Source organism: Prinia subflava, chromosome 1 (genome assembly GCF_021018805.1).
Source record: "Prinia subflava isolate CZ2003 ecotype Zambia chromosome 1, Cam_Psub_1.2, whole genome shotgun sequence".
In the NCBI taxonomy this organism is placed as follows: Eukaryota; Metazoa; Chordata; class Aves; order Passeriformes; family Cisticolidae; genus Prinia; species Prinia subflava.
Genome location: NC_086247.1, coordinates 135,253,368 through 135,268,141, shown reverse-complemented (window position 1 = coordinate 135,268,141; position 14,774 = coordinate 135,253,368). Strand labels below are relative to the sequence as shown.

The following is a 14,774-nucleotide window of genomic DNA, read 5'->3' as shown; positions in this document are numbered from 1 at the left end:
GACTCTGTCTCCTTTGCCAGAGTCACAGCTTTGCTGGAATTTCTATTGGGAATGCCATCAAACTCACCCAGTAGACAGTCAGCTCTGTAAACTTCCCATGCATGTGTGCAGGTTTAACAGTAAGTGCCTGCTCATATTTACCATAAAAATGCCTTTTTTTTTGGTGTTGCTCTGTGATTACCTGGGATAATGATGTCCCACAGAGGTTACATGAACCATTGGCTTTGTGAGTCCCTGAGCAAAGCCATGACACAGTAATGTTACATCCATTGTTCAGCAAAAGGGTTTTTAATAGACTGTAATCCACAAAAGCAGTTGATGTGATTTGGAAATTACATGTAGATTCTTTCAGTAGTCCAAATCTGAATGAGCTGAATATCAACCAAAAGTGTTTCCTGTGTGAGGATTAAGTAGTCATGAGTTAGCAATGACTTTGGCATTACCTAATCCATTTTTCAGTAGACACAAACTTTGCCTTAGAAAGCACAGGAGCTGATTCTGTGTAAGCTTCTGCCATCCTTCTCTTAAGTTTTCCAAGTCCCTGTAGGGGAGTGTAGACTAGAACTTGTGATATCCATTAAGGATTCAGAGAAAGAGGATATTAAGGCTGCATATTTCTGTAATGCTCAGATGCAGATCATATTGCTTCTGTCAGTGCTTGTCAGCAAGTCTAGAGTGCATAAAATCAAGCTGCTGTTATGCAGAATGTGAAAATGAGGTTAGAGAAATGGTAGCAGATAATAACCATGAAAGCTTAGTACTAAATAATTCAATTTGCATTGATCTAAACAATTCTCTGTACAAAGAAAGAAATGTCACTGAAAGCATCTCAGGCTATCCATGTAAAGTGTCTGCCTTTAAAACTTAGTCCATCTCATCGTAATTCACCATCTTTTTTCACACAGTTCATACACAATGAACGTTCCTACACATTAACCATGTCCATAGATTTTATCCTTCTTGCAGTCTCACTAAGAGAAACAAAAACTGACTTCAGCAACACACATCTGATTATTATACCTGCCCATACTGTTTGCCTCATTGAAAGAAAAATGTTAATTGTTTTAAAAAAATATTGTGTTTCTTTTTTTTTTTTTTTTTGCTAAATATGTCATAGTGTTCTCATGTTTTTTTCCCATGGTTTCCTATGTGCATATACATTTTAAAAAATGCCTCAATTTAAAATTTGCTTGGTCTTAAAGAAATTCTGTTATTACTTGAATGTCATGACTGTTGGGTGCTTTGTAGTCAATGGTTTGGCAGTGGCCGCCTGAATTTATTCATGTAACTCTTGGATTCATAAAGGGGCATTTGATGATATTATACAGATTCTGTGCTTGCTAGATCTGTGTTAGAAGTTAAACAATTTTCATCTTTGAGATCAAGGATCAAGGAGATCAATTATTCGATTCTTCTTTCTTTAGAGATACTAAACTATCTGTAACAGTAGTGAAAATGTGCTCTAGATGTAGAGAAAAATCCTGTCTTTTTCATCTATATTATTAAAGAGTTCTGTGACTTTTACATAGCCCTGGTAATGTGTGTGAGAACTGCCAGCTTCCCTTTATGGTTTAATTTGATCCAGCCAGAGGTATTTGCAAGCCGTCTGGCATTGTATCCATGAATAACGTAAAATAGAAATAATTTAAAAAATATAAATAAAAATAATCAATGTTTTCTTTTCTCTCTGTGTGTTTTTAAGAACAATTAAACTTTCTTTTCTCCTCTTTGTAGATACACTATAAAGAAGAGTTTAAAAAATCTAAAGGCAAGTGCATATTTGTACCTGACACCCCGCAGCTAAAACATGTGAAAAGCCTTGGTGCTTTTATTTCTGAGGTAAGATCTAAAAGACTGAAGAATTTCCTTGGCTTCTTATCCTTCCTAAAAACTCTTTCAGTTGAATACTGTGATTTTTAGTAGGGAAAGGATGGCTTATTTCAAATAATACTTCTGTTTAAAGCTGAAGTGACTTAAAAGGCTGTAATTAGGGTATACTGTAATGTGAATAATAATAATAATTTGGAATTACATGACACTTCTATTTTGGGATTTGAAAATACTTTATTAATGGTTCTGAGCCAGTCCTAGCAAACCCATTTTATGTGTGGATAAACTGAGGAATAGGAAAAGAATGTTACTTTTTCTGCAGTGATGAGGTTTGCAAATTAGACCTGGGCAAAATTTCCCTGGTGTGGAGATTTCACAGTCTGATATCAAACAGAAGGAGAGACAAGGAAAATCATCCCTGTCCTCCTTCAGCAAGAGGCCTGGGGCAGCCATCAGGTCAATGCCATCCGTGGGTTGCCTGAGCAGTTGTATGCATGCATGTCTGTCTGTCTGTCTGTCTCTCTATCTCTCTAATCTCACTGCATACCTGTGACGTGCACACACACACAGCTGTGGTGCCAGAGAAAGATCTAACAGCTTCCAAAGTGTCAGAGCAGCATTTACTGCCAGCTCTTCATGTCCCAGGTACGAGGGGCTGTAGGATTGCATCTCTGACTGATTATTTTCCACAGGTAAGAGCAGCAGCAGAAGTTTCACCTGAGAGAGAGTGCTCTGCTTAGGAATTGCTGGTTCTGAGTGATCTTTCTGTCACTATGGCCCTTTAAAAAATTTAAAATTTGGTACCTCATTTTTAGTGCCACCTTTATGATTATAATAAAAAAAGTCCCAATATTGCAGTCTGAGGTTACATAACTCATATACATTCTAATTCTCCTTCTGATACACAACAATTTTCTGTGTGGCTTTCAGTATAAATGCATCTAATAAATACTTTTCTTGTACTTATCTTCCTGTTTTCTGACAAGGAGTGGCATGTCCCAAGGGAAGTAAATCTGATGTAATTGCACTTTATGAGACAGACTATTGTAGTCTACAAAAATACAGTATACAGAGAGTATTTATCTAATCTGTCTCTCTGATTCCAGACAATCTGCTGCTAATTATTAATCAAAGAGGTAGAGATATAAAAATACTCTAAAATTTTAAACTTTTAGGTTTGATATTTCCACACTTCTCAGCACTCTGCCTGTTTATTGCAGCATTACCTGAAGCCAGTGATATGATGGATGGTTTATCTTGTAAATTACTGACCTCTAGTGTCCCATAACCTGTATTTGCAAATCTTGGACACTGACACTCTTAACAGCATGGCCATTGCAGCAGAAAAGAGCCCTCTGTTTTGGGGAACAGCAACAAATGTTACAGCAAATTATTGATATATATTCATATAATATATTTGAGGAATTAGCCTCTAATGAAGAACCGTATATTTCACAGTAAATAAGTGACATCAGACAGTATAATTGAAAATAATTTTGGTATTTATGATTACTTTCACAGCAGTCTTGCCATTAATTGTTTTATGAATTTGGAAAAAAACCTCACATATTTTGAGCTATTATTCTCATATCTCTTGTCAAACCCCTTTGTGAGGAACCACCAATACTGAGTAATGGAGGAAACACAGGATAAATAAAATGTACTTTAAAAATGAGAGACTGAAATATGAAAAGATGAGATAGAAATGATGGCAGACATGCTAACTTTAATGTTCCTCTCCTTTCTAGCTACATTTAATTGCTGCTATTTATTAGTTGGTAAAATATGGTTGTCCTCTCATTTGCTCCCATTGTTCTGGACTCTGGAAAAGAGAAAGAAGAAAAGTAATTTTTGGATTTGAGAATGATCTGAAAAAGGATAGAAAAAACTGCCTTGCCTATTTTATTTTATATTGCCACCAAAATTATTGAATTTAATTAGGAGATATTTTGCATTGCTTTGTGGATTAGACACATCCCCATAAAATATTATTTAAAGATGTTTTTCCTTGATAGTTAATGACAGCATTAAGATTTTCCAATTCTGGTCTATGCCATTTTACTTACTAGAAAAAATAAGAAGAATGTTTACTGTATCTTCATTTTTGCATTCTGTGTCACCTTTTTCTGCCCTCTAGGTGAAATACAAAGGAGCTGCTAAGAAAGACCTTTCCAACTCTCTTTATCAGCAGATGCCAGCCACAATTGACAGTGTGTTTGCAAAAGAATTAATGCACCTTCAGAGCAAGGTACAACTTAAGAATTGCAAAAGTGATTTTTAGATTAATTGTGTGTCAGAATAAGTACACTTTGAACAAAATATTTGAGGGGACAATTGATTGCTTGATTTATTTGGGTGAGCTTATCATCCAAAGTTCATCACCATAACTTCTTAACTTCAAAAACTACTAATTTTTAAAATGTTAACAATTTTTGTATGTTTATTAAATATGCATTTAAAAGCTGGTAGTACATTCATCAATCCAATGAAATGCATGAATGTAATAATGAATTATTAAAATCAGTAACATTGCACAGTCCTTCTAGAATGGATGAATCTTACATAACTTTTTCCAGTTGGGTGTTGTATTAGCTGTATAAAATGTTTGATGCTGAAGGCAAAAGAAAAAAACCCTGCTTTAATGACTTTTAAAGGTGCTTAGTGGTAGCAGTAAATATGTTTCTGATGGTCTGCATGCTACTACTTACTACAAATTTTACAGAATTAAACTATGAAATCAAGTATATTGAAGATAGTGTAAAGCTTGTAAACAAGCCAGTAAAAAGTTGCCTTCAAGGACTCAAAAATATAATCCCCTAAGAGTAGGCAGGTGACCCTTAACTTCCACTGGCCTCAGTGGAATTGTGAATATTAAGGATGTGTAATATGAATGAGGTTATAGATTTTCATTGGTACTCATGAGAATTACGTTGGATAGATGGTCATGGCTTTCTGTCCACCAAGCATTTCCATGGTTTTCTTGTTTTTGCTTTCTCCTCTCTTAAAGATATCAACTACACATAGTTCAATGCTGCCAGTGTGTGAAGGGAACACGCTTCTAAATCCATAATATTGATTGTATCTCAATATGCATTCTTGTAATGTAGTGATACTTTTTCAGACAAAGGAAAATATTCATAAAAGAAGAAAGGACTAAAATCTCAGGACAGCTTGTGGAGAAATGTTTTGATATAAAGCATTATGTTAATCACAGCTATATTAAGCAAATATAATAGCACATATTTTAGTTTTCAGAGTTTGAAAAGGAACATATATACACAAGTTAAAACACCACAGTAGCTGAAATGACATTAATGTGACATTTCATTGTAAAGTGAGTGATTAGAGGAATTACAGTAATAATAAATTGGGAATTAAACTTGTATAACATTTTTAAACCATTAGCTTGATTTATAAAACATTAGTTAACTATTTTCCCACAGATTTACTCCCAAATTAATTCCAAATTATTACATTCTACATTAGTTTACACAAATGAGGTTAATTAATATTGGTGATGTGGCAGAAAAGATAAGTAACTGAAACTAAAAATGAAACTGTTGGTTCATCAAAAGAACCCTTTTAAGAAAAAGACTGACATTTTTATTTGGTAGTTTTTGAACGTTTTCTCAATCATCCAACAGTTCTAGAGAAAAAAATATGCATATAGAGTGAGTTATATTTAAGCAGAAATTTTTCCCATAGAGTTCATACTATCCCCTTAGGAGGAGATGCATTATAAATCATAATATACCATAAAACTTAAGGATATGCTGACACATTTTTCCAACTTGTGGTTACTGCTGCAATGGACCTGAATTTAATGCTACTTTGAGAGAGATCTCAAGGGATTTTCTAGTGAAAAATCTTCTCCACAGTATTCAAATCTAATCCATATTGTGCCTATCACTGCAGTACCTAAGTAGCTAATACAAGGATTTCAGATTTCAGCTGGGTCAGGATATGGCAGAGGGGTTTCTGCTGCATATGTCTAGCTGGGATTGTGAATTTACAGGTCATCACTTCAGGAGGAGACTACAGCTACGCCATAGGAAGGAGAGAGAACAGCACCAGATGGTCATTGCACCAGCTCTGCTCCAAAAAGGCTGCTGCAAACACACAATTGTAGTCTGTTTCTGAGTGATAGTAACCTGATTTTAAAATAGATGCGGATTTCTTGAGATGTGGAAATCATGAGTATGTGTCCTCCCTACTCACATTAGAGCAAATTTACACCTTTGACTCCCTTTCCATGCTTCTTGGCTGCAGTGCTGGGCTGGAATTCTGCTGTGGGCAGATCCAGCAGGACTCTTGCTCTGCGGTGCCGTGTTCTTGGCAGGATCCACAGCCTCATCTGCCAAGCAGGTGCATTGGGACTAGAGGATCATGGTGTGGAAGAAAAAAAGCCCCTGAATTTCCCAGTGCTGCCTGCTGGCACAGGCTGGGGTGCCTCTGCCAGAGGATCTCCTTGCACAGGTGTGTCCTCTGCAAATGGGCTCTCCTGTGATGCAAAGTTTGCTCCTGAAATGGGGCTGCAGTGCTGCTGCTGCCCCCCAGCCCTGTCTTCAGCCTACCTATATCTAGCCCAGTTTAGTAATTTGATACACCATTTCAAATCATACACATGATTTAGGAACTTGGAGACAACTAGGGGAAATTCCCTGTTTTTGTCAAGGAGTTATAGCCCACCTACAGCTGCCCTCCACTGTCCTCTCCAGAGCCAGCAGGCTGCAGAGGTTTGCATTCTTTAACTCATGTGGCAATTTTCAGAGATTCAGCAGAGCCAGGATCTCCTTCTTCAGGGCTCCTGCCATGCAGTGCCAGTGCTGACACAAAGATCTTGCTCTGATGGAGAGTACAGCACCCCGACACCTTGGTTCTCTTCCTGTGGAACCTCTTCCCCATGTTGGCTGTATTGAATCACACTCAATTCTCATATTCTTCAAGATACTCAGGAAAGCCTGAAACAATACTGCCTGCTGGTTTTTGCGTGAAACCCATGGTTGCTCTTTTTTGTGTTTTATGTAGAACTGACATGAAGAAGGAAATAAAAAGCCACAGAGAATGACATCTATCCAAAACTGACCAAAAAAAAAAAAAACCAAAAAAACCCACCAAACCCCAACAAAACCAAACCAAACCAAAAAAACAACTCAGTGCTGTTTATGGGAAAAAGATGTTTCAGAAAATGAAAAAGGAGATTCACATACTTATGTGGCTTTTATCAATTTAATTCTTTTCCTCTTCACAGAAGATTTGACTGTGGCCTTCTAAATGCCTTTCTTGAGAGTGAGCAGCCAGATTTGCCTCCCTCTCTTGGTTTTGTCATAGTTGTCCCCAGGGTAAACCAGAAAGAGGAGAAGTCCCTCTCATCACTGAATAACTTCACTCTCCTTACCAGCCTACAAAGCTCTCACCAATTTCCATGTTTTCTGCAGTGAGAAAATAAATTTGATGAGAGCTGTCTAGGCAGGGAGCCTTTTTTCTGATTCTTCTGAAAGGAAATGGAAGTTTTTGGAGAAATTGTAAGATTCTTGTGGAAAATATTGCTGAAGGAAAATTTCTGATCATTGCTGGCTCTATGCCAAGACTTTTCTTGTCTGAAGATCAGTATACTGAATACTTCCTTATGTAAAACAGTAATTTTTTAATAAGGTGTCACAAACAATGATAAAGGTATTTGAAATTGCTTGGGGAGAAACAATGTTGAAAAAAGTAAGCACTTCATCACTTTTTTCATCCCTTTATTTTTGCCATAAGAAGAGATTGCACTGTTTTTCTTCTTATCTAAAAGGGATAATCTAAAGCAAACTGAAGGCAGTTTAATTTTCTACTTTGCACAGGGCAATATCTCAAAGAGGCAATGTTGAACAGTATTTTCTGATTCTTTATAAAGGCGATGAGCCAAGAGAATCTTAAACAATGTTTTCAACTTCCAGAGGAAGTTTCAAAGGGTTTTTTAAACTACAATACAAATTTTGTTGTCTATTGCATTGTTTCCAATCATATTACACGTTTTCAAACTGTTTTCTGTAATTTTTCAGGTTTTTTGTTTTTTAATGGTAGGAAATGTCATATTCAAGATTTCCTCTGTTTTATAGTGGCAAGTATTAGTCTTCTGGACATCTATAATTCTGTTTTACACAAATACATTGGATAATCTATTCTCTACATGGAGATTAAAGTGATGTTTTTGGTGTTCTTGAACATTTCTTCCTACAAAATCCTACTTTGTGGATTTTAAGTTCAGAGTACATCTTACTGACTATAAAGGGGAATATAAAAATAAAAATGTCATAGTGTTGAGTGTATGCTGAAACAGGAGGGTCAGCCAGAGCTAGATTAAAAGAGCACAAAACCTTCCTTAATGCAACTTCCTATTGACACATTGGTGTAAAAGAGAGAAGAAAAATAAAAAATGAGTACTTACAAATTGGTTCAATCTGAAGTCATACCTACTTAAATAATTGCCTTGTATTTCTCAAGGTAATAAATGGCACCACTACAGGGTAAAGGTTATGTCAGTGACCTATAATGCTTGATCTCTGTGTAGAGTAGTTTCATATGTAGATTTGATAAGGGAAATTCAGTTTAGCTAAAACTTGAAAATCAACATGAGCTGAGAAATAAACATATGCATAATAACTGTAAAATAATGGTTCTAAGAATATTGATGAAATAATAATAAATATTTTCTATGCTTAGTTGGAAGTGATTTAGAAATCTGGGAGTAGTTCTTCACTAAACTGTCCCAAACCAGACAGCCATTGAACCCCCTCCTACCTTAGGATTGCATCAAGACTACTTCAGTGAGTTAATAAAAATAATAGGAAAAGATAGGAAGAACAGATGGCAAAGCAAGTGAAATATTGGTACATTAAGTTAAAGCAATGGTCATCTTTTCCCCAGACAATGGACACTCATAATTTCTGTTAAATTTCTCATGCCAAGAGTTGATGTGTTACTGTGTTTTCATATCTTGGTTACATAGCCCATTCACCAAGGGAAAAATAGAGCTGCTGAACCAGCAAAACGGCAATGCAATAAAATATTTGTAAATTAGTAGATTTTGGAAGTAACTGTATGGGTCGTCTGCTCATAATGGCATTAAGTGGGGAACATTTTAAAAGTGACAATGTAAGCAAGGAGAATAAGCAAAAGGGTTTTTGTGGCATATGTTTGTATAGTAATTACACTTTTGTGGGGAACCATTTGTTAGTGGTGCTTCAGTCGTGTTAAAGATTGTGTGCTTTTCCATTTGCAAGATGTAACCAGTTTAGGCAAGTTGTGGACTCTTTGTTTCACTCTCAGTTGTGTTTGTTCCTGCAGAGGACTGATTGTGTTACACTGGATAAGGAGGTGGAGCATTTTGAGGTTCCTGCTTTGACACTTTTGTTCACATAGTAGCACTGCAAAAATACCCTGCCCCCTTCTTGTCCTAATCTCTCCGCCTGTATATTGTTCTGTAATCTGAGATAGGGCAGATACTAACATATTGCTTTGGGCACACTGCTCTGCAACTCAGATGAAATCTTGCTTTAAACAAAAACAGATACAGCATTTTCTCACAGTTCTAGTATCCTGTCCTAAAAGAGTCTGAATCTTTGTGGTTGAGAGTTTCTGTCTCAAAACTTTCACAGTACTCTTTTATTGCTATCATGGGTTTTTGTGTCAATCCTCCTCCTCCTAATCAGCTTTCTATCTTATTTAATACTCGCTGTTTTCTTATGGATTATTTTAATGCTTGCTCATGAGAGCTATCAGAAAATGAATTTTCTTGATGCTTGCTACTTTTTGGGCATCAAAACCTGGTGAATTTTCCTTAATATAAGCCTAAAAGCTTCTGACAAGGATAAGTGTAAGATGAGCTTTTCAGGCAGTTGTAGGATGTGAATGTGCATATGTAAGTATAACACAGCACAGTGAAAGATGGATGAACTCCCAGCATCGAGTTCCGTTTCTATTATAAAAGTAAAGGTGTTTATATGTTCACAATTCAATTCCATTTCCATTTACCATGATGACAATTGAATGTAAATATTATTTTTCTTTGTGAACCTGGGGCTAAGTCAAAATGTGTATTGTGCTGGTACTTTTCCAACAGTGGAAGAAATAGAACTTTGGGCAATGGGTATATAATGTAAAACTGTTTATGACAAATGCATAAAATATTTTTTTCTTTCTGAAAATGGAGAATAGTTGTATAGCTGATAGCTTTAAGTGTGTTTTTAAAAAAAGTGGCTTTTGTTTATGCTTTTCCCTGGGCTGTCTTCTCACCTTGTTAAGCTTAAATTTCTGGTTTCGTATATTACTATTTCTTTCCCCTGTCTACTCATGCATCTGTTGCAATAGCAGATGCAGAGACATCTCTCTGTTGATTATGCCTCATATGTCTCTGTTTTAGGTGGAAGCTACTCTCATTTAAGTGTTCTGGTTCCATTAAGGAGCTTAATTATTTATTAAGTTTCTTCCTGAATAAGGTACACCACGCCACTAGGCTTAACCTAGCTCATGTTATTATACCTGCTCTTTTCCAGCCACAAAAGTATAATGTTGCTTTTTTCAGGTTCTCTATAAACAAAAACATGATGCTGAGAAAGGATTTTCAGACTATGCACGTATGAGGGAACCTCCAGATGTTAAACATGCCATGGAAGTCAGTAAACACCAGAGTGATGTAAGTACTCCCCCATCTGAAGTGAGTGTGCATGTTTTGGGCAGATACATCTGTTACAGCTTACTGAAATGAACTGGGCGTGGAATATTTCCATATTTCCGTAGTTGGAATTTCTTATAAATTGTTTGCTCTGAAGTAATTTAGGACATGATGTGTGTATAAAATGTGCTATGAGTATGTGAATTTTGTTCTGAACTTCAGTGGAAAGTTGTAGTTACTATTTGTCAATATTAACTAAGTACTATCACTTGGAAGCAAAATTCAAGGCACAGGTTTTCTGAATTCACTTGTAGCTTCTTTTACTTTTAAAGTGTATAAAATGCTTTGTTCAAATGAATACCAGTATTGTTTTAGTGTCTTAATTTGCCAATACTTGGATAGTTCTTCAGGGGTGCTGTGTAGAGGAGACAATGGAGCTGTTTCTGCCCTGCTCTTGCATACTTTTAATGCATATGAATAAGTTTGTTCCTATCTCATGAACAGATATCAAGTGAATTTTCCAAAGAATTTACTAGACTAATATATGATTTATTTTACAGAATCTGAGCTGTAGTGTTCAGTTTGGTACCTGCACTGGTTTATACCATTTGACCAAATTATTTGTTCTTGTAGTTTTATTTTGATAACTTACCAATAATTAGGAGTACTTAGCAATATTTTGAAAGTTGATTGCTTTTTTTTCCATTGTTGTCTTCTTCTGAAGAAGAAGTTCTGAAGGTTTTCACATTATAAAAAATAACGGTATTTACATTTTTTGTTAGAATCAAGTCAGGTTTGATTTTGTGGTCAAGCTAGCGTATACTAGCTCAATGCATTGTTGCTTTGGGCAGCAATGCTGCCCAGATTAGCACCTTGAATGATACAGACAGAGCTTTGAAGAAAAATTTATGCTAGTTTTAGGTTTTGTAAAAGCTTACATGTGAGAAAAACAAATTTTAGGAGAAGATTGGTTAAAATAGTGATGCTATTTTAAGCGGTACACAAAGCTTTTCAGAACAGCTGCTGTGTAACCATAAAAGTTATGATCCAGTTTCATTCTTGTTTAGGTAATCAAATCAATTTAGATAGGTATGTCATTTTACAACTCTTTTTTTCTTAGATAAATGGGAATTTTTTTGGTACTAACAACGTAGAAAGTGTAGCTTGAGTGTTCATTTTAAATTATCTTAAATTTACCCTACCTTCCCCTACTAACAGTGCAACAAACACTCTTAGGTTATGTAGGCTGAAAACTAAATGTCAATGCTAGATGTATGTCTGTGTGCAGAATCTTGACAGCTGGCTGCTGATTAAAAGGCTGCTGGAAAACTTCGGGGAAGCATTATGTTTGAAGAATAACTTTTCCTTCTGCTGGGAAATACCTGCAGTGGAATTCCCAGCAGTAATTTGCAAGCTGCCTTGATTACAGAATTCCCTCTTGCTGTCAAGCACTGTCCATTTCCACTGTTGGAAGCATCAGGGTGGCACACTGACAGAGCAGAGGAGCAGGGAACATGAATGTCTCTCCCAGAAGCAAGAGGTTTTTTATTTACCTAGCAGTAGGAATGATGGTGGACTGCTAGGAAAGGAAAATAATGCCGGAAAGAGAGACGTGAATCCCTCTCAGAGAAGGTGGTGGGACTAGGAGGAAGATAAGACATGTTCCTGTAGCAAATTCATCATAGTTTGAGGATCAGTATGCTAGTGCAAAACCTATTCCCCTTCTACAGATGTATATCACCTGCTAATAGAATTAAGGAGACCAGGTTACAGATCTGAGGATAAATTAAATTAGGTTGTTTCATCTTTCACCCTTAAAACACACACAAAAAAAGGAAATGAAGGAAAAACACGGGAGGGAAGGTTGCTTTGATAAATGAGAACTTTTAACAGCATGTTAGAAACAATGAAAAAATATGAGGGAAATTATTTTCAGCCTGAGCAAATCTCAAAAAATCAAATAAGTCATCCAAATCCAACACAAGACTCTAACCAGTTAGTTTAGTGTGTTTAAGAACAGAGTCTTTCTGATTGCTCGTGAATAGCTGCAGTGCAATGGGCAAATACCTATCACACTTAAAGGAGAAAGTTATGTAAGTCAGGTTATTGCTCAGCAGAATCATTGAGCTCTTGGAGGTAATATTTGGGCATCATAGTGAATAGCTATGGGTTTCTTTTTTTGTAAGTACAGGTTTAACTAAGAACCGTGTGAGTTTTCATCTTGGAGTCAGAACACAGAACAGCGAGCATCCCAAATGTGGAGCAGTTGTTCTTTCCAAACTATTTCAGGCTATCTGTGTAATCACAGCTTTGAAAGTGCAGAGAAAAAGAAGGGAAACTGCTGGGGAGCCAGAAGGACAAAGGTCTTTTATCCACCATTCAGTACAGTTTACCTGTGGGAGCACAATGCATGTTTACCTGCAATGCTCTGCCAACTCAATTCAACCTTTACATGGAGGGATTGCATCTAATAGGATTAGGATGTGTTTAAGACTATTTACTCAGCCTTAAAATAAGGCTGACATTTATACTCAACTCAGTGAAATGTGCAATTTCCTTTAAAAATTAAAACTGTATTCAACTTACCATACATTTGTGCTGACATTTTGAAACTGTCATGTGTTTTAGGCCTTCACATCACTTTGAATATCATTAACATGCTCTGTATCTTTGGGCAGAAACTGTGTAACAGGAAAATACTGTAAAATCTCCTGAACAATGTGATCATGTATATGAAAATATTTTTTCTCTTTTTTATACTGAGACTGAAGAAAATTGCTCTCAAATGAACACAAGTGACTTTTCTAATGACAGGAAATATACTTTAAAAATAATTTAAATACTACATAATTCTTGAAGGGAAGCGTGTTTATCCAAACCAGAGTATTTTTCTCTATAAATTGTGTTTGTGTTCTGTGAAGTGAATGTTAATGATGTGACTTTGGCACACAAAGTCATTTTCAGAAGAGCGAAGTAGGGACCATCAGCCTACTTTGTTGGTGCTTAGTTAATCACTTAACTCATCCTGAAGTTTCCAAACTTGGGACCAAAACTGAGTGGTGATCTCAAAACAATGTCATGTCACAAACCAGCATTTTGCTTTATGTGTATCTGAGTATCATGTGAATGGAAGGATGTAGTTGAACAATGAAATGACATGACAACTAAATTTCTAAAGCAAAGAAATCACTTGCTGTGTTGTGTCTATGTGGAATCAGCACATAGCATTTGATGAAGGTACCCATAGATGTGCATCATAATTTTGTCCCATGACCGGGTCCATCACTGGGCATTTTGAATAGGAAAACAATTTTAAGTATTTGTACAGCAGTTTAAATGTTATGCTTTGTTAAAATGACTGATTCTCCTCACAACATTACATGGTATGAAATAAGGATGTGGTGTTCTGCTTTTACAAATAAGAAATCTGTGACTCATCTAAGGACATTTAAAAGGCAGTTTGCACATCTGATTTTAAAGCCCTGGTATCTTTTCTCTTATACTTACCTACAAAACAGAGTAGAAATGTTAGTTGACATTTTAGAAATGTTAGTTGACAGCTGGGCAAAATTCTGATGTATATGTATTCACTTCCACTCCACATGAGGTCAGTAATGATAACTTATATGTTTCACTCACCATCTAAATTTGAATATTCAAGATGTTTATATTGTCTTAGGAGTAAGTTGTTTTTCATGTTCAGGATATTCTGCAGTCACAATCCACACCCCAAAAAAGCACATTCTTTCTGATTAGATCAAATCAGCAGATCTTAAACTGGGTGTGCTTAAACACCATCAGTAACATACCCAAATGCTAATGTTTGTTTTGATGCAGATCATGGTAGAGTCAAGCTTCTCCTGGCTCTCTGTTCAGTATGTGTGTTAGAAAAATCACCTTTCACTGACTAACTTTCTGCTGACAGTGGCTGTCAACAGTGGGTCCCCCTGGATCACTTCCAACTGGTGCTGAAAATGATGTTTACTCCTGATGTAATTGGGACCTATCAATTTTAAGGCCCATTACTGGAAAGGATGACTGCATCAGTCTGTAATGGGCCAGAAATGTGTTTGTCTCTTTTACACAAGCAGGAAAACAGTTTTCAACATCATTTGAGTGGGAATTAGAAAAGCTGTTGGCAATGATGATTGTCACCAGCTAGTCATTTTCTTAGTGTTGATGGAACCTGAAGTGTAGATGAGAGGAAAGAGGGCAGAGACACAGCTGACAGGCCATTACTTAGTGGACTTAACAGCTCTTAGAAAATGCTAATCAGGGACAAACAGTA

The 14,774-nt window shown here is 36.2% G+C and overlaps 2 protein-coding genes across 4 annotated transcripts in view; both read left to right on the top strand.

The window, feature by feature from the left end:
• The window catches only part of LOC134559093 (LIM zinc-binding domain-containing Nebulette), a 252,927-nt gene that overhangs the window by 165,773 nt on the left and 72,380 nt on the right, over positions 1-14,774 (top strand). The gene's annotated exons all lie outside the window — the stretch shown is intronic.
• Positions 1-14,774, top strand: part of LOC134559080 (nebulette-like) — a 102,213-nt gene that overhangs the window by 52,433 nt on the left and 35,006 nt on the right. For both annotated transcript variants that reach the window (XM_063413553.1, XM_063413563.1), the window contains 3 exons: positions 1,735-1,839; positions 3,968-4,078; positions 10,397-10,507. In XM_063413553.1, coding sequence (XP_063269623.1) covers positions 1,735-1,839; positions 3,968-4,078; positions 10,397-10,507 — 327 coding nt within the window. The remainder of the gene's footprint in view (positions 1-1,734; positions 1,840-3,967; positions 4,079-10,396; positions 10,508-14,774) is intronic.